We start from the raw sequence: 26,829 nt of genomic DNA, 5'->3' as shown, positions 1-26,829 counted from the left end.
GATGGTTCCCAGCTCGCAAGGTCAGGTACAGAGCCGTTTCCATAGCGACAGTCCCATTTCCATAGCAACGGTTCCTGCCTCCCAGGGGTCCGACTGGCTGACCCTCTGGACTCCGTCACAAAACCCGTTCCCTGAGTGATGGTTCCCAGCTCGCAAGGTCAGGTACGGAGCCGTTTCCATAGCGACAGTCCCATTTCCATAGCAACGGTTCCTGCCTCCCAGGGGTCCGGCTGGGTGACCCTCTGGACTCCGTCAGAAAACCTGTTCCCTGAGTGATGGTCCCCAGCTCGCAAGGGTCAGGCTCGGAGACCCTTGGGTCCCAACCTAAACCCCTTTCCATAGCAACGGTCCCGTTTCCATAGTGATGGCCTCTGCTTCACAGGGGTCAGGCTGGGTTACTTTGGGACCCCGTCATAAAAATCCGTTTCCTGAGTGATGGTCCCGAGCTCGGAGGGTCAGGCTCGGAGACCCTTGGGTCCCAACCTAAAACCGTCCCAACCTAACATCGTTTCCATAGTGACGGCCCCATTTCCATAGCGACGGCCACTGCCTCACAAGGGTCAGGCTGGGTGATCCTCGGGACTGTTACAAAACCCACTTGCTGAGTGATGGTCCCGAGCTCGCAAGGGTCAGGCTGGGTGACCTGTGCAGCCCAAAAGTAAAACGCCTTTCCATAGTGACTGCCCTGTTTCCATAGCGATGGCCCCTGCTTCACAGGGGTCAGGCTGGGTGACCCTCGGGACTCCGTCACAAAACCCATTCCCTGAGTGATGGTCCCCAGCTTGCAAGGGTCAGGCTCGTACACCCTTGGGTCCCTGCCCCGTTTCCACAGCGACAGTCCCATTTCCATAGTGATGGCCCCTGCCATGCAGGGTGGGTGACCCTTGGGACTCCGTCACGAAACCCGTTCCCTGAGAGATGGTCCTGAGCTCCCAAGGGTCAGGCTCGGAAACCCTTGGGTCCCTGCCCCATTTCCGTAGCAACGGTCCCGTTTCCTTAGCAACGGTTCCTGCCTTGCAGGGGTTAGGCTGGGTGACCATTGGGACTCCGTCACAAAACCTGTTTCCTGAGTGATGGTCCCCAGCTTGCAAGGGTCAGGCTCGGAAACCCTTGGGTCCCTGCCCCATTTCCATAGCAACGGTCCTGTTTCCTTAGCAATGGTTCCTGCCTCGTAGGGGTCCAGCTAGGTGACCCTCGGGACTCTGTCACAAAACCCATCCCCTGAGTGATGGTACCCAGCTCGTAAGGGTCAGGCTCGGAGACCCTTGGGTCCCCAACGTAAAACCTGTTTCCATAGCAACGATCCCATTTCCGTAGCGATGGCCCCTGCCTCTCAGGGATCAGGCTGGGTAACCCTTGGGACCCCGTCACACAACGTGTTTCCTAAACAAATGTACTGAGTTCGCAAAGGTCAGTATGGTTGTGCTGTGCAGGCCCAATGTGCAAGCCGTTTCCATAGCGACAGTCCCATTTCCATAGCAACGGTTCCTGCCTCGCAGGGGTCCGGCTCGGTAACTCTTGGGACTCCTTCAAAAAACCCGTTCCCTGAGTGATGGTCTCCAGCTTGCAAGGGTCAGGCTCATAGACCCTTGGGTCCTCACCCCGTTTCCATAGCGACGGTCCCGTTTCCATACCGACAGCCTCTGCATCACAGGGGTCAGGCCGGGTTACCCTCAGGACTCCGTCAGAAAACCGTTCCCCGAGTGATGGTCCCGAGCTTGCAAGGGTCAGGCTCATAGACCCTTGGGTTCCTGCCCCGTTGCTATAGCGGCAGTTCCATTTCCATAGCAACGGTTCCTGCCATGCAGGGTGGGAGACCCTCGGGACTCCGTCACAAAACCCGTTCTCCGAGTGATGGTCCCCAGCTCGCAAGGGTCAGGTGTGGAGACCCTTGGGTCCCCGCCCCGTTTCCATAGCGACAGCATCTGCCTCACAGGGGTCAGGCCGGGTGACCCTCTGGACTCCGTCACAAAACCCATTCCCTGAATGATGGTCCCCAGCTCGCAAGGTCAGGCTCGGAGCCGTTTCCATAGAGACAGTCCCATTTCCATAGCAACGGTTCCTGCCATGCAGGGTGGGAGACCCTTGGGACTCCGTCACAAAACCCGTTCTCCGAGTGATGGTCCCCAGCTCGCAAGGGTCAGGCTCATAGGCCCTTGGGTCCCCAACCTAAAACCCGTTTCCATAGCAATGGTCCCGTTTCCTTAGCAACGGTCCTGTTTCCCTAGGAACAGTCCATGCCTCGCAGGGTTCCAGCTGGGTGACCCTCGGGACTCCATCACAAAACCCATTCCCTGAGTGATGGTCCTGAGCTCGCAAGGGTCAGGCTCGTAGACCCTTGGGTCCCCGCCCCGTTTATAGTCCCGTTTCCATAGCAACGGTTCCTGCCTGCAGGGGTGAGGCTGGGTGACCCTGGGGCCCGGTCGCACAGCTCGTTTCCTGAGCGAAGGTCCTGAGCTCGCAGAGGTGAGGCTGGGTGACCTGTGCGACCGCAACTTTAAGCCTGTTTCCTTCGCGACGGTACTGTTTCCATAGCGACGGATCCTGCCTCTCAGGGATCAGGCTGGGTGACCCTTGGGACCCTGTCACACAATGTGTTTCCCGAGTGATGGTCCCGAGCTCCCAAGGGTCAGGCTCGGAGACCCTTGGGCATAGCTGTCAACTTACAGATTTGAAAATAAGGGACCAGCAGCATCGAAAATAAGGGATCAGCAGCCAAAATAAGGGATTTTAGACAACCAGCTGAAATACGAAATTAAAAGGGACCAGATAATTTTTGAGAGCATTGCCGGTTTTTAGCCCTTCGTTTCCAGAGGTTGCTGCTCAATAAACCAGCTGAAGAAACACTGCAATTAAATAACTACAAGCAGCAACCACTTTTTGCGCAAAACGAAGTCCAAGCTACGAAGATGCTGCTGCAGTTCTGTATCTTTTCTCTCGTGCTCCATCTGCAGCTGTCCGTTCCATCAGGCGGGGCAGGAGGAAGAGGGGGGGGAATAGCACCCGAAGTAAACCCGCAGATCAGACCATCTATGCTAGTCGACCACTACAAATCTATGGGAGAAGCGCTTGCGGTCCTTCCCTCGTAGCCCTTGGAACACCTACCTGCGCCTCCGCCTCCTCCTCCTCTCTCTGAACTGCTTTCTCTATGGTTGCCCTTGCTCTCCTCTCATGGCTCCTCACCAATTCATAGGCCGCGCCAGGCTGCCCATCTCATCTGGGTTCTTTGGCGGTGCAGCCGTAGCGGCGGCGGGCAAAGGGGAGGCCCCAGGCAGAGACGCTCAGTTCGGCGGCCACAAGGAGGATGGCAGCGGAAGGGCCCGAGGCTCCCACCAGTCCCAGCCAGGAGGGGCTCCTGGGGGCCGAGGCTGGTGAGAGGGGGCCGGAGGGGGCCGGGCCGGGCAGCCAAGCAACACAGTTGGAGCCTCCCTCCTCCCTGGCCAGCAGGGAGGGAGGGAGGGGAGCTGCTTCCTTTGAAACCCGGGAAATTTAAGGGACATCGTCAATAAGGGACAGCAGCCGGACACGGCGCTGGGATAAGGGAGTTTCCCACCAAATAAAGGATGGTTGACAGCGATGGGCAGCATCGACCCCACTATGTGGGAGTCCCTTGCAGACGACCGCAGTGCCTGGAGACAGACAGCCAGGACGTTTATCCGCAGCGGTGACCAAGGGAGGAATGACTTCTGCAGCAGCACAACCGGACGCCTTCATCTGCCCCAACTGCAACAAAACATGTCTCTCCCTTATCGATGTTTATAGCCACAGCAGACGTTGCAACCTTCCAACGGTTCAACTCACCCCTCCATTGTCTCCCGAGACAGATGGATGCAAACCAATGTGTTTAGTGGTTTAAACATTTTTGTCAGGCTCAGTCTAGATCAAAGCCTTGTGCAACTTCACGCTGAAGCGCTGCGAATGTAGCTATACATGTATTAACTGTTACGTACTGAAGTTTTCACCCTGTAGATAGTTTTCACTCAGGTCCACATATGCAAATAAGGAATTGAAAGTGACGTTCAGTGATTGGATAGTTACAGAAAGTGGTTACTGTTGCATTGTAGTAGAGCTCTATATAAGCAGGCTGGCTGAACCCTTCAGCTCAGTTCTGTTCTGGCCTGTGAATAAACAAGAGCTGTTTGAAGAATTGCTGTGTCCTCTGATATGTTCACCCACAATTTAACATTAACTACAGCTGCACTTGCTATAGCCACTAGAAGACAGTAGACCCGAAGCAGTTCTGGCAGCAGCGACACTAGAACTTGTCCTTGGTGCAAGAGTGCAAAACAAACCATGATCCTGGGTTTGGATGCTGTGCTAAGCTGGTTCCTTTGTGGTTCATTTACCTGCTCAGGTGAAGGTGAGTTGAAGTGGGAGGGCTTGGGCTGTGGGCATCGATATGCAACTCGTACACAGGGCAGGCTTGCCTGGGGATGTCGAAACCTCTTTGATCCAGGGCAGGATTTGCTTTTGTTTTCTTTGCCGACACAAGGTGTTCTAAGGATAATTGGCATCTTTGCCAAATGGCTGTTATGAAATGAGGCCAGATGGAGCAAGGATCGCCAACGCTCCCAGGTGTTCATGGGACCCCCATTAATTACCGTATTTTTCGCTCTATAAGACACACCAGACCACAAGACGCACCTAGTTTTTGGAGGAGGAAAACAAGAAAAAAAAATATTCTGAATCTCAGAAGCCAGAACAGCAAGAGGGATCGCTGCACAGTGAAAACAGCAATCCCTCTTGCTGTTCTGGCTTCTGGGATAGCTGCTCAGCCTGCATTTGCTCCATAAGACGCACACACATTTCTCCTTACTTTTTAAGGAGGGAAAAAGTGAGTCTTATAGAGCAAAAAATACGGTAAGTATCTCAGCCACAGGGGGAATATTGTGAACAACGAACGGGTGAGACACATCAAAGGATTTGCCCTCCCAAAATTAATAATGGGGAACTGAATCTCACGACCTTATTCTCCTTTTGAGATTCTGCATCGTTCAAAGATTCTAAATATCACCACCATGATTATTAATGCATTTGTATCCTATCTTGCTTCTGAAAAGCAAGGTGGAAGCATTCAGGCACTCTTTTATCCAGACGTTGGCCAAACCCAGACCTGCTGCTGCGTTCCAGACAGCTGGCTGCATTATACATCCTTGGATTGTGAAGTGCTCTAATAGATTTCCCGATTTCCACCGAAATAGCGAAGATGGCATTGCTTTGTGAATTCTTTGCAGGGCTGGGGCCTTGGAAGTAGCTTCACAATGTTGCTGACCTGAACCTCACCCATAAGTCACTAGAGGCTAATATACCTGACCAGAGTAATGAGGGCAGCTGTTTGCCTGGGTTTAGCATCTTTCCAGTGACAGTATATGGGTTCCCTCGAGGAATGATCTTTGGGCTCAAGCTCAAGCTACATTAGTAAAAGAAAAAGAAGTTATAAATGCGTTTTAACACTTTGACACCAGATGGTGCTGTAGAGCTGAAATAAGAACTCTATGAAATTTTCCATTGCGAGCTTTAAAATGGTTTTCTCCAGAGCATTTCCAGAGCATTTTTTTTTTAAAAAAGCTGTGTAGATGCAGCCTCTTTCTGCCTCACACACAGAAACAGAAAGGGAATTAGACAGAGGCTGCTTTTACACCACACATTGAAAGCCACTTTCCAAGCAAAATTCAAAGTGTTGGTGCTGACCTAAACGGCCTCAGTCCAGTACACCTGAAGGAGCGTCTCCACCCCCATCGTCCAGTGCCGAGGGCCTTCTGGAAGTCCAGTGCCGAAGGCCTTCTGGTGGTTCCCTCACTGCGAGAAGCCAAGTTATAGGGAGCCAGGCAGAGGGTCTTCTTGGTAGTGGCACCCGCCCTGTGGAACGCCCTCCCACCAGATGTCAAAGAGATAAACAACTACCAGACTTTTAGAAGGCATCTGAAGGCAGCCCTGTTTAGGGAAGCTTTTAATGTTTAATAGGTTATTGTATTTTAATATTCTGTTGGAAGCCGCCCAGAGTGGCTGGGGAAACCCAGCCAGATGGGCGGGGTATTATTATTATTATTATTATTATTATTATTATTATTATTATTATTACTTTTTTAAAAATTGTGGCTTTTCCGCACAGAGTTCTGAGAGCTGTAGTTTGTTAAGCTGTCGTTGGTTAGAGTTGGTTAGGAGCCCCTCTTTCCCTCACAGAGGCTACAGTTCTCAGATTTCCTCTTGAAGATGCATTGATTGTTAAACCACTCCAGTAATTGCAGCTCTGTGAGGGGCACAGGGGCCCTGCTGCATAGAAACTAGCCAACTATATGAAGATAAAAGCTACATTTTTGCTCTGTCCACTTTCTTCTCTGATTGTGTCCACCGCCAGCAGAACATTGCCCAGAGAGGAATGTGGCTCCTGGTCTCCCTCTCTATGCTTTCTTTCTCCCTAGATGGGTCCTGGGTGGAGATCCCAGTGTGCAACTCTTAATTAAAATGTGGTGACCTGGGGGGAAGACCACGAAAGTTGAAGCACCCGCCTTGATTAAGCCTGAAGTTGTAGATTTAAAAGATCATCCGTTCCTTAGAAAAACGAAATCAGTTTATTTTGGCTGCCGGATGTTTTCATTCATAGAATATCTAGCAAAATATACAATTACTCATCAATTCAGGTTTTGTTCTGTTTTTTTCTTCTTGATAAAATGTTCTCTCCCCAAGAAAGCAATGGTGGCAGTTAAGTTGTTAATATGAACATGTGCAATAATATACATGCAGCAGGTGCACAGATATCACTATGTTTATATAGCACAGTATACCTAAGTAGGGTACAGAATGAGTTTCTTTGGGGTAAAAATAAGAATAATATGCGCTTTCGAGGGAAAGTAACAGACATTTTGGGAAGCACAATTTCCAGTACCTCTGTATAGGCTGAATTCTGACTCGTATAGTACAAGATCCCTAGGTGCTGTTAAAACACCGCCCAAGAAAGATCTCTGCATAGCCTTCAGACTTGGTGCCCCGGCTTGTTCCAGAACATTTGGAATGGCGAGCCCCAGTGTTCACACACACAAATTCCTAATATCTACCAGTAGGTTGTATTATGAATTAATTGGTCCCAAGCCAAGCCTTCCTGTGTGAAGGCACTTTGAGACTCTCTTTGAACCAACTTCTCATTACAGTACTATTCTAAATTCTTCCATGGGGGGAATATTTCTCAACTTTTGTTTCTTGCTTTAAGAAGAATTCCCCACCCAATTCATGTTGTACCACTGAGGGGGAAAGGAACTACGATCTGACAGCTGGAAGGGACCTACTTTTTTTAAACAAAGAAATAAAGATAAGGGAATTACTTTTATGTGCAATAGAACTGCTCCTTCTTCATGCAGTGCAGTTAAACCATGAAGCTCCCTCACACGGGAGTCAGCAACAGCCACTAACTCAGAAGCTTTTAAAAGAGGATCCAGCAGATTCATGGTGAAGGCTACAAGCCACAATAGCTATCTGTCTCCACGGTCTGAGGCAGTACGGCTCCTGAAAATCTGTGGCGGGGAAACCACAGGAGAGGAGAGCACTCTTGAACTCAGGACCTGCCTAAGGGTCTCCCTCTGTGAGAACAGGGTGCTGGACTACTTAGGGCAGACATGGCCAAACTTGGCCTTCCAGCTGTTTGAATCATAGAATCATAGAATAGAATCATAGAATCATAGAGTTGGAAGAGACCACAAGGACCATCGAGTCCAACCCCCTGCCAAGCAGGAAACACCATCAGAGCACTCCTGACATATGGTTGTCAAGCCTCTGCTTAAAGACCTCCAAAGAAGGAGACTCCACCACACTCCTTGGCAGCAAATTCCACTGTCAAACAGCTCTCACTGTCAGGAAGTTCTTCCTAATGTTTAGGTGGAATCTTTTTTCTTGTAGTTTGGAACCATTGCTCCGTGTCCGCTTCTCTGGAGCAGCAGAAAACAACCTTTCTCCCTCCTCTATGTGACATCCTTTTATATATTTGAACATGGCTATCATATCACCCCTTAACCTCCTCTTCTCCAGGCTAAACATGCCCAGCTCCCTTAGCCGTTCTTCATAAGGCATCGTTTCCAGGCCTTTGACCATTTTGGTTGCCCTCCTCTGGACACGTTCCAGTTTGTCAGTGTCTTTCTTGAACTGTTGTGCCCAGAACTGGACACAGTACTCCAGGTGAGGTCTGACCAGAGCAGAATACAGTGGCACTATTACTTCCCTTGATCTAGATGCAATACTCCTATTGATGCAGCCCAGAATTGCATTGGCTTTTTTAGCTGCCGCGTCACACTGTTGGCTCATGTCAAGTTTGTGGTCAACCAAGACTCCTAGATCCTTTTCACATGTACTGCTCTCAAGCCAGGTGTCACCCATCTTGTATTTGTGCCTCTCATTTTTTTTTGCCCAAGTGCAATACTTTACATTTCTCCCTATTAAAATTCATCTTGTTTGTTTTGGCCCAGTTCTCTAATCTGTCAAGGTCGTTTTGAAGTGTGATCCTGTCCTCTGGGGTGTTAGCCACCCCTCCCAGTTTGGTGTCATCTGCAAATTTGATCAGGATGCCCTTGAGTCCATCATCCAAGTCGTTGATAAAGATGTTGAATAAGACCAGGCCCAAGACAGAACCCTGTGGCACCCCACTAGTCACTCTTCTCCAGGATGAAGAGGAACCATTGATGAGCACCCTTTGGGTTTGGTCAGTCAGCCAGTTACAAATCCACTGAGTGGTAGCATAGTCAAGACCGCATTTTACCAGCTTCTTTACAAGAATATCATGGGGCACCTTGTCAAATGCCTTGCTGAAATCAAGGTAGGCTACATCCACTGCGTTCCCTTCATCTACCAGGCTTGTAATTCTGTCAAAAAATGAGATCAGGTTAGTCTGACACGACTTATTTTTCAGAAATCCATGCTGACTATTGGTGATCACAGTATTCCTTTCTAGGTGCTCACAAACTGTTTGCTTAATGATCTGCTCCAGAATCTTTCCTGGTATTGATGTCAGACTGACTGGGCGGTAATTATTTGGGTCCTCTCTTTTCCCCTTTTTGAAAATAGGGACAACATTTGCCCTCCTCCAGTCTGCCGGGACTTCGCCTGTTCTCCAGGAATTCTCAAAGATGACTGCCAGTGGTTCTGAGATCACACCTGCCAGTTCTTTTAATACTCTTGGATGCAGTTCATATGGCCCTGGAGACTTGAATACATCTAAACTAGCCAAGTATTCTTGTACTATCTCCTTAGTTATTCTGGGCTGTGTTTCCTCTGCTGAATCATTTGCTCCAAATTCTTCAGGTCGGGCATTGTTTTCTTTATCGGAGAAGACTGAGGCAAAGAAGGCATTGAGGAGTTCAGCCCTTTCTGTGTCCCCTGTTTGCATTTCACCATCTTCTCCTCTGAGTGACCCCACTGTTTCTTTGTTCTTCCTTTTGCTACGAACATACCCATAAAAGCCTTTTTGGTTGCTTTTAACCTCTCTAGCAAGCCTGAGTTCATTCTGTGCTTTAGCTTTTCTGACTTTGTGTCTACACATGCTGGCTATTTGTTTGAATTCCTCTTTGGTGGTTTCCCCCCTTTTCCATTTTTTGTACACATCCTTTTTTAATCTTAACTCAGTTAAAAGTTCTTTAGATAGCCACCCTGGCTTCTTTAGGCACCTTCCATGTTTCCGTCTCATTGGTATTGCCTGAAGTTGTGCTTTTACTATCTCCCTCTTAACAAACTCCCAGCCATCATGAACTCCCTTTCCTTTTAGTTTTATGAAGTTTTATGAAGTCAGCTTTCTTAAAGTCAAGAAATTGAGTCCTAGTATGCTTGGCTGCTCCTTTCCGCTGTATAGTAAACTTCAGAAGAGCATGATCACTCGCGCCTAATGATCCTTCCACTTCTACCCCACTAACCAGGTCATCAACATTGGTTAGGACCAGATCTAAAATGGCTGTTCCTCTTGTTGCTTCTCCCACTTTCTGGACAACAAAGTTGTCTGCAAGGCCAGTGAGGAATCTGTTTGACCTTATGCTCTTGGCTGAGTTTGACATCCAGCAAATATCTGGGTAATTGAAGTCCCCCATTACTACTATCTCCCTTCCTTTTGCATGCTTGGCCATCTGTTCCAGGAAGGCATCATCTATGTCCTCCGTTTGGCTTGGGGATCTATAGTAAACTCCCACAATGAGGTCCCTGTTATTCATCTCTCCCTTAATTTTGACCCAAATGCTCTCACTTTGGCTTTGAGGTTCTAAATCTTGGATCTCTTCACAGGTATACACATCCCTGACATATAATGCCACTCCTCCTCCTTTCTTGTCTGGTCTGTTTCTCTGAAATAGATTGTATCCCTCCATTATTACATTCCAGTCATGGGACTTATCCCACCAGGTTTCAGTGATGCCTATTATGTCATATTTAGTTTGCTGTACCAAGAGCTCAAGCTCATCTTGTTTATTTCCCATGCTTTGCGCATTAGTGTACAGACATTGAAGTCCATTAATCATTCCCCCATGTCTCTTATTTAAGGATTTTTTCCTCCCACCACTAGGTCTGCGTGCTGTTTGCTCCATTTGGTCTATGACATTTGGATGATCATGTTCATCAATTGATAGACTCCTACCTTCAGGAGCACTGTCTTCCTCCCCCACATTAGTCAGTTTAAAGCCCTCCTGATGAGGTTTCTGAGATTTTTGGCAAAAACATTCCTCCCAACCGTTGTGAGGTGCAGCCCATCGCTTGCCAGAAGTCCATCTTCAAGAAACTGCAGTCCGTGATCTAAGAATCCAAACCGTTCCTGTTTACACCATTTACGAAGCCAGCTGTTCACTTCCACTATTTTTCTCTCTCTCCCTGGGCCACGTCGTTCAACTGGGAGGACAGATGAGATGACAACTTGTGCATTTAATTGCTTCAATTTCCTGCCCAGAGCCTCATAGTCTCTTTTGATCTTCTGGAGGCTATTGCTTGCAGTGTCATTGGTTCCCACATGAACCAAGAGGAAGGGGTATTTGTCAGTGGGTTTTATGATTCCTTGTAGTCGTTCAGTTACATCTTGGATCTTAGCCCCGGGGAGACAGCACACTTCCCGAGACATCTTGTCAGGCCCACAGATCACTGCTTCTGTTCCCCTCAGTAGGGAATCCCCTATCACCACTACACGCCTCCTCTTAGGTTTGGTCGGGGTTCTTCCGTGATCTGTCCGTTCCAAGGTCGCCTGCACATTCCCTGAGGACTGACTTTGCTGCTCGTCTTCATATACCTGATCGACTGTAACGAGGGAGAGATCCTCAAATGGAGTCTGCTCTTCGTCTTCCATTCTAGGGGAGAGGACCTCAAAGCGATTGTGTATTTCTAAACAATCAGAGCGAACCCTGGGCCTCCTACTTCTTTGAGTCACGTTTCTCCATATATCTGGCTCCTGTGTTGGTGAACTAGCCTCCTTCTCAGGGGAGTCCCCTGTCTCCTCCTTGGTGGAGACGGTTTGGGGACTACAACTCCCATCATCTCTAGCTAACAGGACCAATGGTCAGGGATGATGGGAACTGTAGTCCCCAAACAGCTGGAGGGCCAAGTTTGGCTATGCCTGAGTTAGGCCATTGACCTGAGTCCACAAACAGGCCTCTGTGTGGCCCCCTCAGGCCCCCTCTATGCAGCTGCCGTGATTCTTATTAGGCCACCACCGTCTCTCTGAGACCACTATTTTCTTCCTCCATATTCTGAAAGCAACACATTTGTAGGCATGGTTTCTTATTCCTTCCACACAGCTCCTAAAGGCCCCTTCTGGAATATGATCCCTGCTCCCCATGTCAGAGCATGAGGGTTGAGAAGTTTTTGCATCTGACCGCATGATATACTGTAACCCGGGCCTGCTCTTTCTGTAGTAACATGTTAAGTTGCAGAAAGAAACGCGAGTGTTATTTTACGACTGAATCTAAGAAAGGACCAATACATCCTCATAGACACTAAGAGACACAACATGCTTCCACCTCCATCTCAGCGGTGCAATAGGAGGCTTGCCTTATCGTGAGTCAGACCATTGGCCTGTCACTCAGTACTGTCTACACAGGCCAGCCGTGGCTTTCTGAGGTTTCAAGTGGGGGTTTCGACCTGGGAGCCTTTCACGAACTTCAAGTGAAGTACAGAAACCCACACGCTTATTGACATGGTTGCATTTTCTGGGTGGGTGTTGCTTCGACACAGCAGAAAGTGACAAAAGCGTAGCTGAGTGAGCTCTAGCAGTTAGTTGGCTCTGATAGCCTCTTCCCTTTTTTGTTTCTTTCGATTTTGGCCCCGTTCTCTGGGTTTCCAACAAGCTACTCCAAAAATTAGCTTGACTGAGCCTGAAATTTGTTACAACCATTAGTTTCTGCTGCTGAGCGTCTTGAAGCCCTGGCATTGATATGGCAGCCTATTCTTCATAGACCATCGCCCACACATTGCATTTCCAAGGTTTAAGCCCAGAGCTAACAAGGGATGGGATAGGGCATCAACATTGCCTGTTTACTCGAGAGGAAGGCTCAGGCCATTATTATTACTCCCCACCCAAACGCTTCTACTAGCATAGCATCACAAACTTTCCCAGCCCCCCCACACCGATGTTATTCCTTCCTAGATGTACAGCAAAAGCCCATGGTGGGGAGTTTCTACCGGAGCAAGCGTTAATAAACAGTAAGCAGCCCCAAAGACGTAACTGTGAATGTCCACCATATAAGAAGATGTCAGCATGTAGGTATTCAAGCGAGCAGAGAAGGTCCTCCTCTTCCATTCTGGTCTCAGCTGCTCCCATCCGCTAGGCGACCTTCTCCGCCCCAGTTAGCGTTGATGTCCTCCTCAGGTTCTCTTTTACTTTAATAAACTCTGGCGCATTTTCTTCTTGCTTCTCTTGCTCCCTCTCCAACTGATGGGAGAAGAAAGGAGGGATATATACATTAATAAAACTGTGTATGTCTTTGTATGTGGAGAAAGGGGAGGGAGACCTCAGGCTGGGATGGCAGAAATGCAGCTCTACATGTCTCTCCATCAGGCCCCCAGCATTCTCTCTATTATTATCTATTTAAAGATATTTTAATCCCACTCTTCATCCGAGAAACATTTGCAGATCAGCATACCTTAAAAAGCAGAGACATCACCTTGCCGACAAAGGTCCTTATAGTTAAAGCTATGGTTTTCCCAGTAGTGAGGTATGGAAGTGAGAGCTGGACCATCAAGAAGGCTGATCGCTAAAGAATTGATGCTTTTGAACTATGGCGCTGGAGGAGACTCTTGAGAGTCCCATGGACTGCAAGAAGATCAAACCTATCCATTCTGAAGGAAATCAGCCCTGAGTGCTCACTGGAAGGACAGATCCTGAAGCTGAGGCTCCAATACTTTGGCCACCTCATGAGAAGAGAAGACTCCCTGGAAAAGACCCTGATGTTGGGAAAGATGGAGGGAACAAGGAGAAGGGGACGACAGAGGACGAGATGGCTGGATAGTGTTCTCAAAGCGACCAACATGAGTTTGACCAAACTGCGGGGGGCAGTGGAAGACAGGAGTGCCTGGTGTGCTCTGGTCCATGGGGTCACTGTACAAGCAGGCTACATTCCAGTCAGAGGTTTCTACAAACAGGAGGTTCATTGGTGGGGAGTGGGGGATGGTTTTGCAGGGGTGGCCCTCCTTGCCACCCTATGCCAAAATAATCCCCTTCTCTGGTTTGAGAAAGGCAGGATGTAGAATGAGAAGGAAGGCTAATTAGCAGCACGAACCTCCTTGGAATGTACTGTATACGCTCATTGGCAGCCCCACTCCAGCCTTGGGGTCAGACTAGGGTCCCTCTCTGCCCTACCTGGAGATGCCAGGGACTGACCATTCTGCAAGTATAGCAGATGCTGTACCACTAAGGTACGGGGAGAATGCATTTTGATCTCTTCCCATTCAAAGTCCTGCTCTTGCACCATCTACACTTCCCCCCCTTTTCTAATGAAAGGCAGCTGCGAAAAGCTTTAAGTGGAGGGGGAAAAGGGATGCTCGGATCTTCTATTTTGCCTGTCTAGCAAATAGCTTTAATCGCAAATAAGCCAGAATAATTAAGAAATTGCTGAAATCAGGTTGAGTTGAGACAATAGTAATTAATAATCGTAATAATCAGGAGGCTTTAAAATAAAATAAAATAAAAGGAGTTAAGAACTCTTAATTAAATGCTTGAGGAGGAGAGTATTTCGTTTAAATTGTATTGGGGTATGTTTTTTTTTAAAAAAACCAAAAAAATAAAAGCACTTAATTACAGCAGATTTCCAGCTAAGCTCACGCTACGCGTCTTCCAAGCCATGGAACATCCACTAAGCGATGTCTGCAATTACCAGTTAGCGTGAGAGAAGCGAGCAGCCTGTGTTAATGAAAACAAGAAGGATGAACATGTTGATAATTGTGCCTTCAAGAGATGTGTGTGGCGCTCTGCCGAAAATTTAATTAAGATCTCTATCCGGTAAGAGTGCAATGCGCAATGTTTTGGTTGCCTTCCCTGTTTCGCCAGGCTGGTTTAAAAAATTTGAAATCCTGAACTGGTGTTTACAAGCTTAGAGCTCTCGGTGACTTCAAGGGGATTGAAGAGCTTGTAAGTGGTGTTAAAATCTGGGGATTAAACCAGGATAGAAAAACAGCTGCTCTGCTGCTGGGGCAGGAGGCTTAGGCGGCCTGGTGGTTGCAATCCCATTACGGACGGCAGAACCTGGATCAAAAGGGTTTATCCAGATCATCAGGTGAAAGCTTGAGGCATATTCCTGTGAGTTTTGAGCAAAGGTAAATTGCACGATGTCAAGTCAAGGACTGGGGAGTAGGGGTGCCCTTTGCCAATGGTATGAAGCTCGACAGCAGCACTGCGCATAAAAACTCACAGATGCTTCCCCTAACCTACCAATGCAGAGTTGTTTGTGAAAAGACTGAAGAGCACCATGTGGTTGTTAAGAATAAATACAGGGTGGATTTCTCTGTACTTCTGATGTGGTTTATTGCAACAAGATTTCAGAACTGCGTCCTACCTGGTCCAGCTTCTGTTGCCTCTTCAGCAGCTCTTGCTCAAAGGGAGATTTCAACTTCTTCGCCTCTTCCTCTTCTTTCCTCTGCCTGATCAGCTGGTTCCGCCGCCGATGCTCCAGAACTCGCTGCAGTTCTGGTTTGCTCTCGACTCCCAAGCCTCTGTGAACCGAGGAGGGAAAAGGGGCAGGTTAATTAAGGATGCAAATGGTTGTGTCCTGCGGGGAAACAAACAGGGCAACCCTGCTCAAAAGTAATCCCCAGAATTCAATGGTGCTTACTGCAAGAAAAGTGGGCAAAGCATTGCATCCTTGTGTTGCAATCCTACATATGTCTACTGCTAAGAAAGACATCCCAGTGAGTTCAATGGGACGTACTCCCAGGTAGGCGTGTAAAGGACTGCCTTTTGAAAAACTACTTAGGTATAGTGATTATGGACAAAGGTGCCCCAGCTATGGAATCATTTCCATAAAGAGAGTCGCCTGATGCCCACATTGCTGGCCTTCAGGTGCCGAACTAACATTTTTATTTACCCAGAAATTTAAGAAAACATTTCTTCCCTTTCCTGATTATGCAGCTGTCTCCAACCTGCTACTTTAATTCAGTTCTGTGTTTTATTATATGGTGGTACCTTGGGTTAAGTACTTAATTAGTTCCGGAGGTCCGTTCTTAACCTGAAACTGTTCTTAACCTGAAGCACCACTTTAGCTAATGGGGCCTCCTGCTGCCGCTGAGCCGCCAAAGCATGATTTCTGTTCTCATCCTGAAGCAAAGTTCTTAACCTGAGGTACTATTTCTGGGTTAGCAGAGTCTGTAACCTGAAGCGTCTGTAACCTGAGGTACCACTGTATTGTTTTGTTTTGTGCAGCACGCGGTCTGAAATCGAAGATGATGAGAGGCGACTTATCTATCTGTGTCTTAGAATTTCAACAGGTGTTGCTTAAAGGTGCTACAAAAACCTGTCCTCTTTACCATTTGGCACCCTAATGTGTGTGTGGAATGGTAGTGGATTAGTGGTATGGTCAACCATGTGCTGTGCCTTCCTCTCAGCCAAGAATATGACAGGAGGTGTCTGGTGGCATCTTCCTGGTAACCAATTCAGGCTGACTGGGCACAGGAACAGTTCCATTGGCCAGAAAGAAAGTGATGGGAATTTGTGGTTGCTGGCAGGGCAGGGGGTTAAGACTGAAGGTACCATTTCCCCACCAAGTGGAATAAGCAGGAGCTCCCACTCCCCAAGACAGAGGAGGGCTGGCTTGCCACTTTTTAGAGTAAGCAAGGCAATGCACATGGCCACCTAAAGGGCATTCCCCAACCCCATAAGATTGTTTCCTGCTTGGCAGGGGGTTGGACTCGATGGCCCTTGTGGTCTCTTCCAACTCTATGATTCTATGAAGTTCAGAGTCTAAAAATGACCCAACGGCAGGGAAGGGGAAGGGGACTCTGTGCTGGCCACCAGGCAAGGGCTTTTTCCACCTGCCTTGCCCCACACTTCAGCCCTCAGAGATTTCAGAAGGAAGTTGCTATTATGACCATAATGTGAATGTGTTTTTTGATGAACTGAGTAGAAGACTATGAGTCATGGGGAGGTGGGGAGAGAGGGAGAGAGGGAGAGAGAGAGAGAGAGAGAGAATTCAGCAGTGCTTAGTTCGTTTTTTGCTTGCTTGTTTATTAATATTGTTGTTAATATTGGTGTTAATACAGTGGTACCTCAGGTTACAGACGCTTCAGGTTACAGACTCCGCTAACCCAGAAATAGTACCTCGGGTTAAGAACTTTGCTTCAGGTTGAGAACAGAAAAAGCATGGTGGCGGCGTGGCAGCAGCAGGAGACCCATTAGCTAAAGTGGCACCTCAGGTTAAGAACAGTTTCAGGTTAAGAACGGACCTCCAGAACGAATTAAGTTCTTAACCCAAGGTACCACTGTACTGTTTTGTGGATTGTAAGCACTTTGTGGATTGTAAGCACTTTGTGAACTTTATAATATGCTTTTTCTTGCGGTTTTCTCTATATTTTCAAAGTTGTTTTGTTAATGTTTTATAGGAGGTGATCACTTTATTGATGACTTGGCAATTTGTATATCATCTGTGTTGCAATTGTGATGTTCTGCTATGTTATTATTTATCGTATGTAAGCCACTTTGTGACTCATGAGAGTGAAAAGCAGCATAGAAATATAAGAAATGAATGAATGGGAAAAAGGAAAGTTACAGACTCCTGGAGGTCCCACTTCATGACAATGAAAAATATTTGAGAATATTTGATCAGTGAGGCAACTTTATGTATGACAAATCACGCATCAGCGCAAAAGCTTTATCCAAAATTATTTCCTGCCTTGCTACTCTCTGTGATCAACTGGGTGTACCCTTAAAATCGTATGGAAAAAGTGTAAAAAGAAAATGTTTTAATTAAGCATAACATTTCAAAGTTTGACCAACTTAAAAAAATAAAAATAAATCTCAGCCACTTTACCATCCACCAGCAGGGGGAGGAATTCAACCAATAATCTTACACTAGAATACCTCTGGCAGCTTTTGCTGCAAATAGTTCCTGCACAAATTGATCTGCTCTGAAGTTCAGTACTGTAAGCAGTGGCCGTTGCCCATCATACTGACTTGAGCAAAGTTGGGTCAGGATTCAATGGCTGTTAATGTGGCATAAGAGTGCTATAACTGTGTGGTGCGGATGTGTGGCCTTAGTCAGTGTGGTGTGTTTGAATGGGTTTTTTGCTCTAATGCTACTGTATGCATTCTGTGATGTTTTGGTCACCCTGCTCAGATGACGTCCCTTGCAGCTTATCAGGATCTTGACTGTTTTTAACAACAACAATAAACATCAAATGAACTGGCAGAGAGCTTGGAGAACATGGTCAATCATGTCTGGACTGGAGGGACCAATGGTCTCGCTGTATAAGGCAACATCTTCACTCTATAGTCATGCCTCCTCCCCACTCCACAACTAACCCTGGGGATTGTGGTTTGTTCCCTAGGAAGATGAGCTGACTGTTAAACCACTGCAACTCTGTGAGGCAAACCGGCAAACTCCCAGCACCCTTAACAAACGACAGATGCCAGGATTCTTCGGAGGAAGCCCTGACTGGATAAAGAGGTATGATACGGTTTTTAAAGTATAGTGTAGATGGGAGTCTTAGAGAGGACCTCTTCTATGTCGAAGCTTGTGAAATAGATATATACAGTGGTACCTTGGTTTTCAAACACCTTGGTTCTCAAACACCAAAAACCCGGAAGTGTTCCGGTTTTCAAACTTTTTTTGGAAGCCGAACGTCCAATGTGGCTGTTGTTTCCGGGCCACCTGCACCAATCAGAAGGTGTGGCTTGATTTTTGAACATTACGGACGTCAAACAGACTTCCAGAACGGATTAAGTTTGGTGCTTTTGTTTTTGCTATTTATTTTGCGTTTTTGTTTTTGAGGCTTTTCCAGTTAATTTGTTTTTGTGACTGTGTGGAACCCAGTTCAGCTACCGTTTGATGGATTGTGTGACTGCGGAAATGAATAAAAGCCCCCCATCCAAACAATGACTACCATCAGTACAGGTAAGGGGGGAAAATTGTAATTTTGATCATCTACAATACTGCCTTTTTTATTTTATAGTACAGCACATTGATTATTGCTTTCATTTTATGGATCGTTGGTCTCGTTAGATAGTAAAATTCATGTTAAACTGCTGTTTTTGGGGTTGTTTTTAAAAGTTTGGAACAGAGTAATCATTTTGCATTACTTTCTATGGGAAAGCGCGCCTTGGTTTCGGAACACTTTGGTTTTGGAACGGACTTCCGGAATGGATTAAGTTTGAGAACCAAGGTACCACTGTACAGCTAAAAGCAAGTGCTGAGGACCCACAGAAGAGGAGAGCAAAAATCTGTTCCTAAGTAGAGGGCACTCAATAACTTGCCTTGGATTTTCAACCTGGAGATAGGGATCAGATCCTGGGGCAGGGGGACCAGAACCTGCAGATTCCTTCAGATCTGGTATGTTGCCTGCTGAGGCAACTGCAGATCTCCAAGATCTCTGCTGTATTTAGATGGGCACTAAACATGCTTCAGGCCTGAGACCGTTTCGAAGATGTTGCAACAATTAAACTGGTATTAAAACCAATACGCTTCCAGCACAGGTAGGTATTAAGATTGTGAAGATGATGAATTCTGTGCCAGATCCTAATCTTATCAGATGGAAGCAGGCAGGATACACACAGCATGGAATAAAAGGAGCTCCTAGCTCCACAGGTAAGCATGCTGGTTGTTAGCTGCTGCCATTATTATCTGGATTTGGGGGCTGTCTTAATTGTATCTACAGAGGAACATAGGAATCTGCCTTAAACTGAGCCAGGCCCATGCATATTTATGGTATGACAAGGTTAAGATTAACAAGAATTTCAAGAACCATATTGTCAGAAAAGCAGTGTTTAATGTCTGGACAAAATACAAAGACTTATTGGAAAACAAAACTCCAAGGTGGCTTTCACCATTGGAAGCTAAGGCCCGGAAAAGACTCAATATGGAGGCCAAATGGCCGAAGTATTGGGAAATATTAGAAAAAGATGGAGATAACTGGAAATTGCAGAGTCAGGAGAAAATGAAAGACAAAGTGCGAGATTGGTTACACTATGCTCAGATTAAAGAAGTTTTAAACTTGATAAAAAGTTAGGATTCCAGGTGGAAAAATCGAAGCTAGAAACGGAACTGTTAGAGCCTAAGACTAAGGTACTCTCAAGAATGTATAACTTGCTGTTAAAATGGAACACACAAGATGAAATGGTTAAATCGACTATGATAAAGTGGGCACAGGACATTGGGTATAATATTATGTTTGAGGACTGGGAAAAGTTATGGACTACTGGGCTGAACTTCACTGCATGTAATGCTTTGAAAGAAAATGTAATGAAAATGATATATAGATGGTACATGACCCCAGTCAAACTTGCAAAAATATACCACTTGTCTGATAATAAGTGTTGGAAATGTAAGGAAAATGAAGGAACGTTCTTTCACCTTTGGTGGACTTGCCCCAAGGTGAAGGCTTTCTGGGAAATGATATATAATGAACTGAAAAAGGTATTTAAGTATACCTTCCTTAAGAAACCAGAGGCCTTCCTTTTGGGTATTGTTGGCCAAGGGGTGTTAAAGAAGGATCGAACATTTTTCATGTATGCAACAACAGCAGCAAGGATACTCGATGCTAAGCATTGGAAAACCCAAGATCTACCCACACTGGAAGAATGGCAGATGCAACTGATAGACTATATGGAACTGGCCGAGATGACTGGCAGAATCCGAGACCTGGGAGAGGAGACGGTGGAAGAAGATTGGAAGAAATTTAAGGACTATTTGCAAAAATATTGTAAATTGTATGAATGTTAAGGAGGATGCTTGATCACAAACAATTTGGCACCATTGAATTAGATAAAGTGAATTATGAAGACAAGTTAAATTTAGGAAAAAATCAATTTTTAGATAATGATTAGGCTAAATTAAACGTTTTAAAAAGTGAAATGAATATATCTAAAATTCAAGATATAATATTGGAAATTTAGATTGTAAGGTGGGGATAAGGTGATAAATTGCTGGATTAATTTTTTATATTTTGGAACGTAGGAGCGGGAGATGTGAGGAAGTCCAAAGAGGATAAGAAAATATGTTATAAAATGTGATATTTTTTTTTGTTTGTGTTGTAATTAAAAAAAACAACCATTAATAAATATTATATATATATATATAAAAATAAACTGAGCCAGGCCATTGGTCCATCATCTACAGGGCTGTCTTAAGCATATGCGGTGCCGGGGTGCAAAAATCCACCTGGCACCCCCCCCCCAGGTTCCCCAGTCCCAGGCGTGCAGGAGGGAGGAGCTGGTCGGCCGCCTCAGCATCTCACTGGCTCAGTCGCCCCCGAACTCATGGTGCAGAGTTTGAGCCCACCGCGGTGCCCCAACCAACAGGCGGGCTCTTCCCTGGGCTCAACTTTGGGGCTCTGGACTCTCAGCCTGGTGCCCCTGAGACATAGCTGTCAACCGTCCCTTATTTGGCGGGAAAGTCCCTTATCTCAGCGCCTTGTCCCGCTGCTGTCCCCTATTGATGATGTCCCTTAAATTTCCCGGGTTTCAAAGGAAGCAGCTCCTCTCCCTCCCTCCCTGCCGGCCAGGGAGGAGGGAGGCTCCAAGTGTGTTGCTTGGCTGCGTTGCTCACCCAATAAGGAGTCGAAGAACGACTGGGGGGTGGAGCTTGCATGCCTTGTGCCGATCAAATCGGCAGCGTTGCCTGGGGACTCGCCTTGGCTCAGCGCTTCCCAGCGGAGAGGTGACGGTGGTTTTCCTTGCTGCATCCCCTTTGTCGGGTTGCTGCGCTGTGGGAACCACCGCTTGAGGCTTCGTTTGGCTGCTGGCTGAGCTTTCTGCCTTTGGCTTGGAGGGGCTCAGAAGTTGAACATACCTGTGCTCAGAAAATCCCTTATTTTGGCTGCTGATCCCTTAGTTTCGAGGCTGCTGGTCCTTTATTTTAAAATCTGTAAGTTGACAGCTATGCCCTGAGAGCCCGGCGCCCGGGTGCCCCGCACCCCTAGTGCCTATGGGGTGCCTATGGGGGGGATCATCTACCTCAATACTGCCTACATTGACTGGCAGAAGCTCGCCAGAGTTTTAGGCAGGAATGTCAGGGCCTGAACGAGGAATCTTCTGCATTCAAAGCAGACCCACTACCTCTGAGCTACAGCTCTTTTCTAGCCACCCACCAGAAATGATTGTTCTTGTTCTAAGCCAGCTAGGGAGGGTGTTGTTGTTTTTTTGCCCTGAAAGGTGGAATACAAATTTATAAATGAACGAATGCACGAATAAATACATACAGTATGCTAATGATCCAATCTGAACAGCTCACTCCATAGCCTAACTGCCCCCTGCCTGCCCTTTTCAAACAAGATTCATGCTTCAGAAAACAAACAATGCTAGCGGATGTGGCTTGGAAGCGGACAGGATATTTACCAGCTCTTCTGCTTCCTTTTATCTAGGAACCCTGTCTTCCTTTCATCTATGAATATATGTACCTCTTCGGAAAGTTTGGGGAAATCTCGGGCGGGAGCTGACGTTCTTCTGGCTCTATTGACGCTGCAAGAACCCAAGGCGAGATTATGAAACGTGACCTGAATCGTGTGCAGGCTTCTCCTCTGGTGTAGGAGTGCGTGCCCATTCAGGCTTTGTGATTTTAAATAATGATTTATTTATTTTTTTAAAAGAGAAACAAAAGAGCTACGGACATTGTAGTACGATGGACCAGCAGGTGAATGTTAAAAGGGCGGGAACGAAAGAGTAAAGATGGATAAATTTTAAAAGGAAAGGCCTGCCTGTGCTAATCGGAATAGTTATGGAGACATTCACATTGATTCCAGGGCTAGAATTCCAGAATCTGGCATGGATTATCAGAAGCCTGGCTGGTCCATCGATTTCCCCATCATGCTCCATGACTAGCAGGGGCAGACCAGGGTCTGTGGAGGAGCCACTTGCTACCTGATCCTTTAAAGCGGGGGCGCCAGGGAATTTCTTCATATAAACATTATAAAGCACATGCCCTACTGCTCAGCTATGGTGTACTACCCTAATTGCTCCTGATATACCTGAAGGAGTGTCTCCACCCCCATCGTTCTGCCCGGACACTGGGGTCCAGCGCCAAGGGCCTTCTGGCAGTTCCCTCACTGCAAGAAGCAAAGCTACAGGGAAGCAGGCAGAGGGCCTTCTCGGTAGTGGCACCTGCCCTGTAGAATACCCTCTCAACAGATGTCAAAGAGATAAACAACTACCTGACATTTAGAAGACATCTGAAGGCAGCCCTGTTCAGGGAAGTTTTTAATGTGTGACATTTTAATGTATTTTTAATCTTTGTTGGAAGCCGCCCACTGTGGGTGGGCGGGGTACAAATAAATAATAATAATAATAATAACAACTGTTCAAAATGACTATATAGCTCTGTTCTAGCACGGATGTGGGTGCGTGGAGGCTTCTGTGCTTAAAATGTCAGCTTTCTTTTTCATTTAACAGAGCAACTTCCTAGTACTTGTGGCTTGCGGAAAAAAGCTACAAAAGGTGCCATTTCCCAATGAGACTCATGCTAATTAGAGGGAAGGATCTATTTGCTTCACACCAATCCCTGCCCTTTATTATTACTCCTGGCCTCTATTCTGCAATTATTATTTTTTTACCAAAAAAATATGGCTCTAAGAAAGACTCTTAAAATCTATCCTCCCTCCCCCCGCCCCCCAGCTCACAGGCCAAAGGCCTGACAGGAAAAAAAATCCATAGTCTGGGATATGGAAGGACATGGCATATTCCAGTTTTCACAAGTGGAACTAACTATGCAGGTCAGCGGTACAACTGTGGCATAAACACAGGACCTGCTTCTTCTTCCTAGTTCATAATTCTACTCACTTTGAGGTTAGGGTGCAGTAAACAGCTGTGCTGGATCTTTTTCCTCACCTCTTGTGATTCATAAGCAGCTCCCTGTGAAGTTCTTGATGGCTTTTCGAGGCTCTTACAGGGTTGAGCAGCTTTTTAGGTTTGATAAGGTCAGGGTTTCCGTCAATGTAATCTGGATGAGTCATGATATTCCCAATATCTGGCCTCTCTCTCTGTATTTCAGTATACATAGATGCTAGGAGAGAGGGGGAAAGAGGGGGAGGAGAGAAAGAAAGAAAGAAGGCCTCTGGGTTATTATTATTTCTTCTTCTTCCAGATAGATACTGTATATATGAATCATCTCAAGTCTGTGCCCTTCCGGATTATAAAGACTACCTGAGCAATGTCATTCCATGACAGTATGTACATTGGTATCTCGGGTTACAGACACTTCAGGTTACAGATGCTTCAGGTTACAGACTCTGATAACCCAGAAATAGTGCTTCAGGTTAAGAACTTTGCTTCAGGATGAGAACAGAAATCGTGTGGCAGCAGCGGGAGGCCCCATTAGGTAAAGTGGTGCTTCAGGTTAAGAACAGTTTCAGGTTCAGAACAGACCTCCAGAACAAATTCATAACCCGAGGTACCACTGTAAGCAGTTTGCACTGGACCTCTTACATGGCGTTTGAACTGAGCTCTCTAAGCTTTTGGAGGACCAACTCATGTTTTGACTCTGTGTGTGGAGAGTTCCACACAGATCCCCTCACCTCTTGAAAGAATGTGCCGGAACTCACTACAAACGCCTCCCTTGTTCTCTTATAATGGCAATGGTGTCCACCTCAGAGGTGCCAGAACTGAGTTCTGGCTGGAAAAAAAGCTCTCTCTCTCCCTCTCTCTCTGTGATTTATAATTGTGTGTATCCTGGCATTGCAGGGACGCGGGTGGCGCTGTGGGTTAAACCACAGAGCCTAGGACTTGCTGATCAGAAGGTCGGTGGTTCGAATCCCCACGACGGGGTGAGCTCCTGTTGCTCTGTCCCTGCTCCTGCCAACCTAGCAGTTCTAAAGCACACCAGTGCAAGTAGATAAATAGGTACCACTCCAGTGGGAAGGTAAACGGCGTTTCCGTGCGCTGCTCTGGTTTGCCAGAAGCGGCTTAGTCATGCTGACCACATGACCCAGAAGCTGTACGCCGGCTCCCTCGGCCAATAAAGTGAGATGAGTGCCGCAACCCCAGAGTCGGCCATGACCGGACCTAAAGGTCAGGGGTCCCTTTACATTTAACCTGGCATTGCACACATGAGCCACACTGTTCACCAACCATAGAGCTCCACAACACACTCCCCCCCATACAAGGGGATGGGAATCCTGATTGGTCCAGAATTCCCCTTTGCATGGAAGAGATTTATCCGTGGCTACCAGCCATGATGGCTATGTTCCACTGTCAGAGGTAACGTGCTTCCGAAGGCCAGTGGCTGGGAATTGCAGGCAGGCAAAGGGCTGTTGAGCTCATGCCGTGCTCCCTGACTTCCCACAGGCACAGGAGAACAGGGTGCTGGACACTGGCCTGATCCAAAAGGGGTCTTCTTATGTTCTTAGGTCCTCCTGTTCTCAGCTTGTGTGCACTGGGCCCCAGATCCCTAGAGGCGGTCAGCAATGTGGGTGCTGTGGGAGTGGGTCTGGCAGGCTCAGTGCCACTCCCTTCCTCAGTGCATGAATGGTGGTCCTTTGAGCGACCCTCTAGCAAGGTAGGCAACGACATGGTACCCTGCAAATGCCGGGGCTACAACTTCTAGGGCTGCCATCTTTCAAAAAGTAAAAAACCAGGACACCCTGAAAGTTGTCGAGCTCTTCATTAGTAAGAACCCAGAATTGCTGAGGTTAAAACACCCCGAAATTGTTGAGCTTTCCGGAAATTCCCCCTGGATATCACTTCCGCCTTTGAAATCCCAGTAATGTCTGGAAAAATCCAGAAGTATGGCAGCCCCAATAACTCCCGTCATCCTTGACCATTGGGCCATGCTGCCTAAAATATTCAGCTCGAACTTCATTTCCCCCCACCTTTCTGTCCCATTCCTCCACTTCTGTGACTGTCTATGCCCTGCATGCCATAGTGATATTGCCAGGCATGCTTGTACCAAACACTGAAAATGTCAGAGTTTGAGCAAAGAGGAAGAAGCAGGGCAGCATTAAGTGAATTACGACCTGATAAAACCCATATACGTAAAAAACAGAATTCACAGTGTTGAAGCGACTTCCTGCTGCGTCGCATGCTAACTGGGCTAGTGTCCCACTGGGGTGGGGCAGGGGGGTCAAGGGAAGGGGAGAAAAACAGATCACAACTGATTACATCAGCATAATTGGGGCGAAAAGTTCAATGCTGCAATTAAACGCTGCAGGGTAGCGGATCCAGCCGCTCCGTGCACCAAATTGTTTTGCAGCGAAGTCGCAAACCCCATTCGGCTACCAGGGAAAGAGAGGCTGGCTAGTTTTGTCTAGCTTGGCCACCGTTGTTGAGACAAAGACCTGCGGCTCACCCTGGCCTCTTACGAAACAAGAAACACCTGCTGTACTCAGGAAAGTGCAGCTCCCTATCTAAGAATGATCCTTGTTGGAACAGCTCCTTCCTTTGTACAACTTTTTCAGTAAAAGTGTGTGTGGTTTTTAAATGCTTCTTCCACAGCTTTGGAAGCAAGAATCTTGGGGTGCTTCCAGAATCCAGACTGTCACTATTTTCAGGTGGGGTTCAGTCACATGCCAGCAAATTTGGGTTGACTGGGAGGTTTTTGCACAGCAAACTAATTTCCCCAAAGGGCTGGGTTACGTTTCATTTTTGCGATAAGCAAAGCGATGGGGAAATGAACTTGCTTTGGTGCAGCGGTGTCTAACATCTCCACCAGTAAGTCAGAATGGATGCTCAATGAATAGCCAACTTCATCTGAACTCCATGCCAAAACAGTTCAGGATGAATGTTCAATGAACAGGTCACCTGGAAGCTTCCTTGCAGGTTATATGGCAATACTACAAGCCAGGTAGTGGAGGAAGAGCTGTGGGGCCAGGGCACAGGAGATCCTTGAACAAGACCGGTCCTGAAAGACCTACATTGGCTCCCAGTATGTTTCTGAGCACAATTCAAAATGTTGGTGCTGACCTTTAAAGCCCTAAACCAGGCTTCCTCAAACTCAGCCCTTCAGATGTTTTGAGACTACAATTCCCATCATCCCTGACCACTGGTCCTGCTAGCTAGGGATCATGGGAGTTGTAGGCCAAAAAAAATCTGGAGGGCCGAGTTTGAGGAAGCCTGCCCTAAACGGCCTCGGCCCAGTATCCCTGAAGGAGCGTCTCCATCGCCATCATTCTGCCCAGACACTGAGATCCAGTGCCAAGGGCCTTCTGGCGGTTCCCTCACTGTGAGAAGTGAAGTTACAGGGAACCAGGCAGAGG

The 26,829-nt window shown here is 47.1% G+C and overlaps 1 protein-coding gene and 1 long non-coding RNA gene across 2 annotated transcripts in view; one reads left to right on the top strand and one right to left on the bottom strand.

Annotated features, from left to right (window-relative positions):
- Positions 1-12,262: 12,262 nt before the first annotated feature.
- Positions 12,263-26,829, bottom strand: part of FAM107A (family with sequence similarity 107 member A) — a 31,565-nt gene continuing 16,998 nt past the window's right edge. Inside the window, exons 2-4 of the mRNA XM_081854033.1 lie at positions 23,468-23,642; positions 14,997-15,153; positions 12,263-12,877 (exon numbers count right to left, since the gene is read on the bottom strand). Of these exons, the coding sequence (XP_081710159.1) occupies positions 12,770-12,877; positions 14,997-15,153; positions 23,468-23,642 (440 nt within the window). The 3' untranslated portion in view covers positions 12,263-12,769. The remainder of the gene's footprint in view (positions 12,878-14,996; positions 15,154-23,467; positions 23,643-26,829) is intronic.
- LOC309337454 lies at positions 15,170-18,255 on the top strand. Its single transcript, XR_014154318.1, has 3 exons — positions 15,170-15,602; positions 15,831-15,937; positions 17,980-18,255. It is a non-coding gene; the product is annotated as an uncharacterized lncRNA (long non-coding RNA).

Source organism: Podarcis erhardii (assembly GCF_964252035.2).
Source record: "Podarcis erhardii genome assembly, chromosome: 2".
NCBI classification, from domain to species: Eukaryota; Metazoa; Chordata; class Lepidosauria; order Squamata; family Lacertidae; genus Podarcis; species Podarcis erhardii.
Note: the sequence above shows the minus strand (reverse complement) of the source record. Positions and strands in the feature narration are given on the sequence as shown.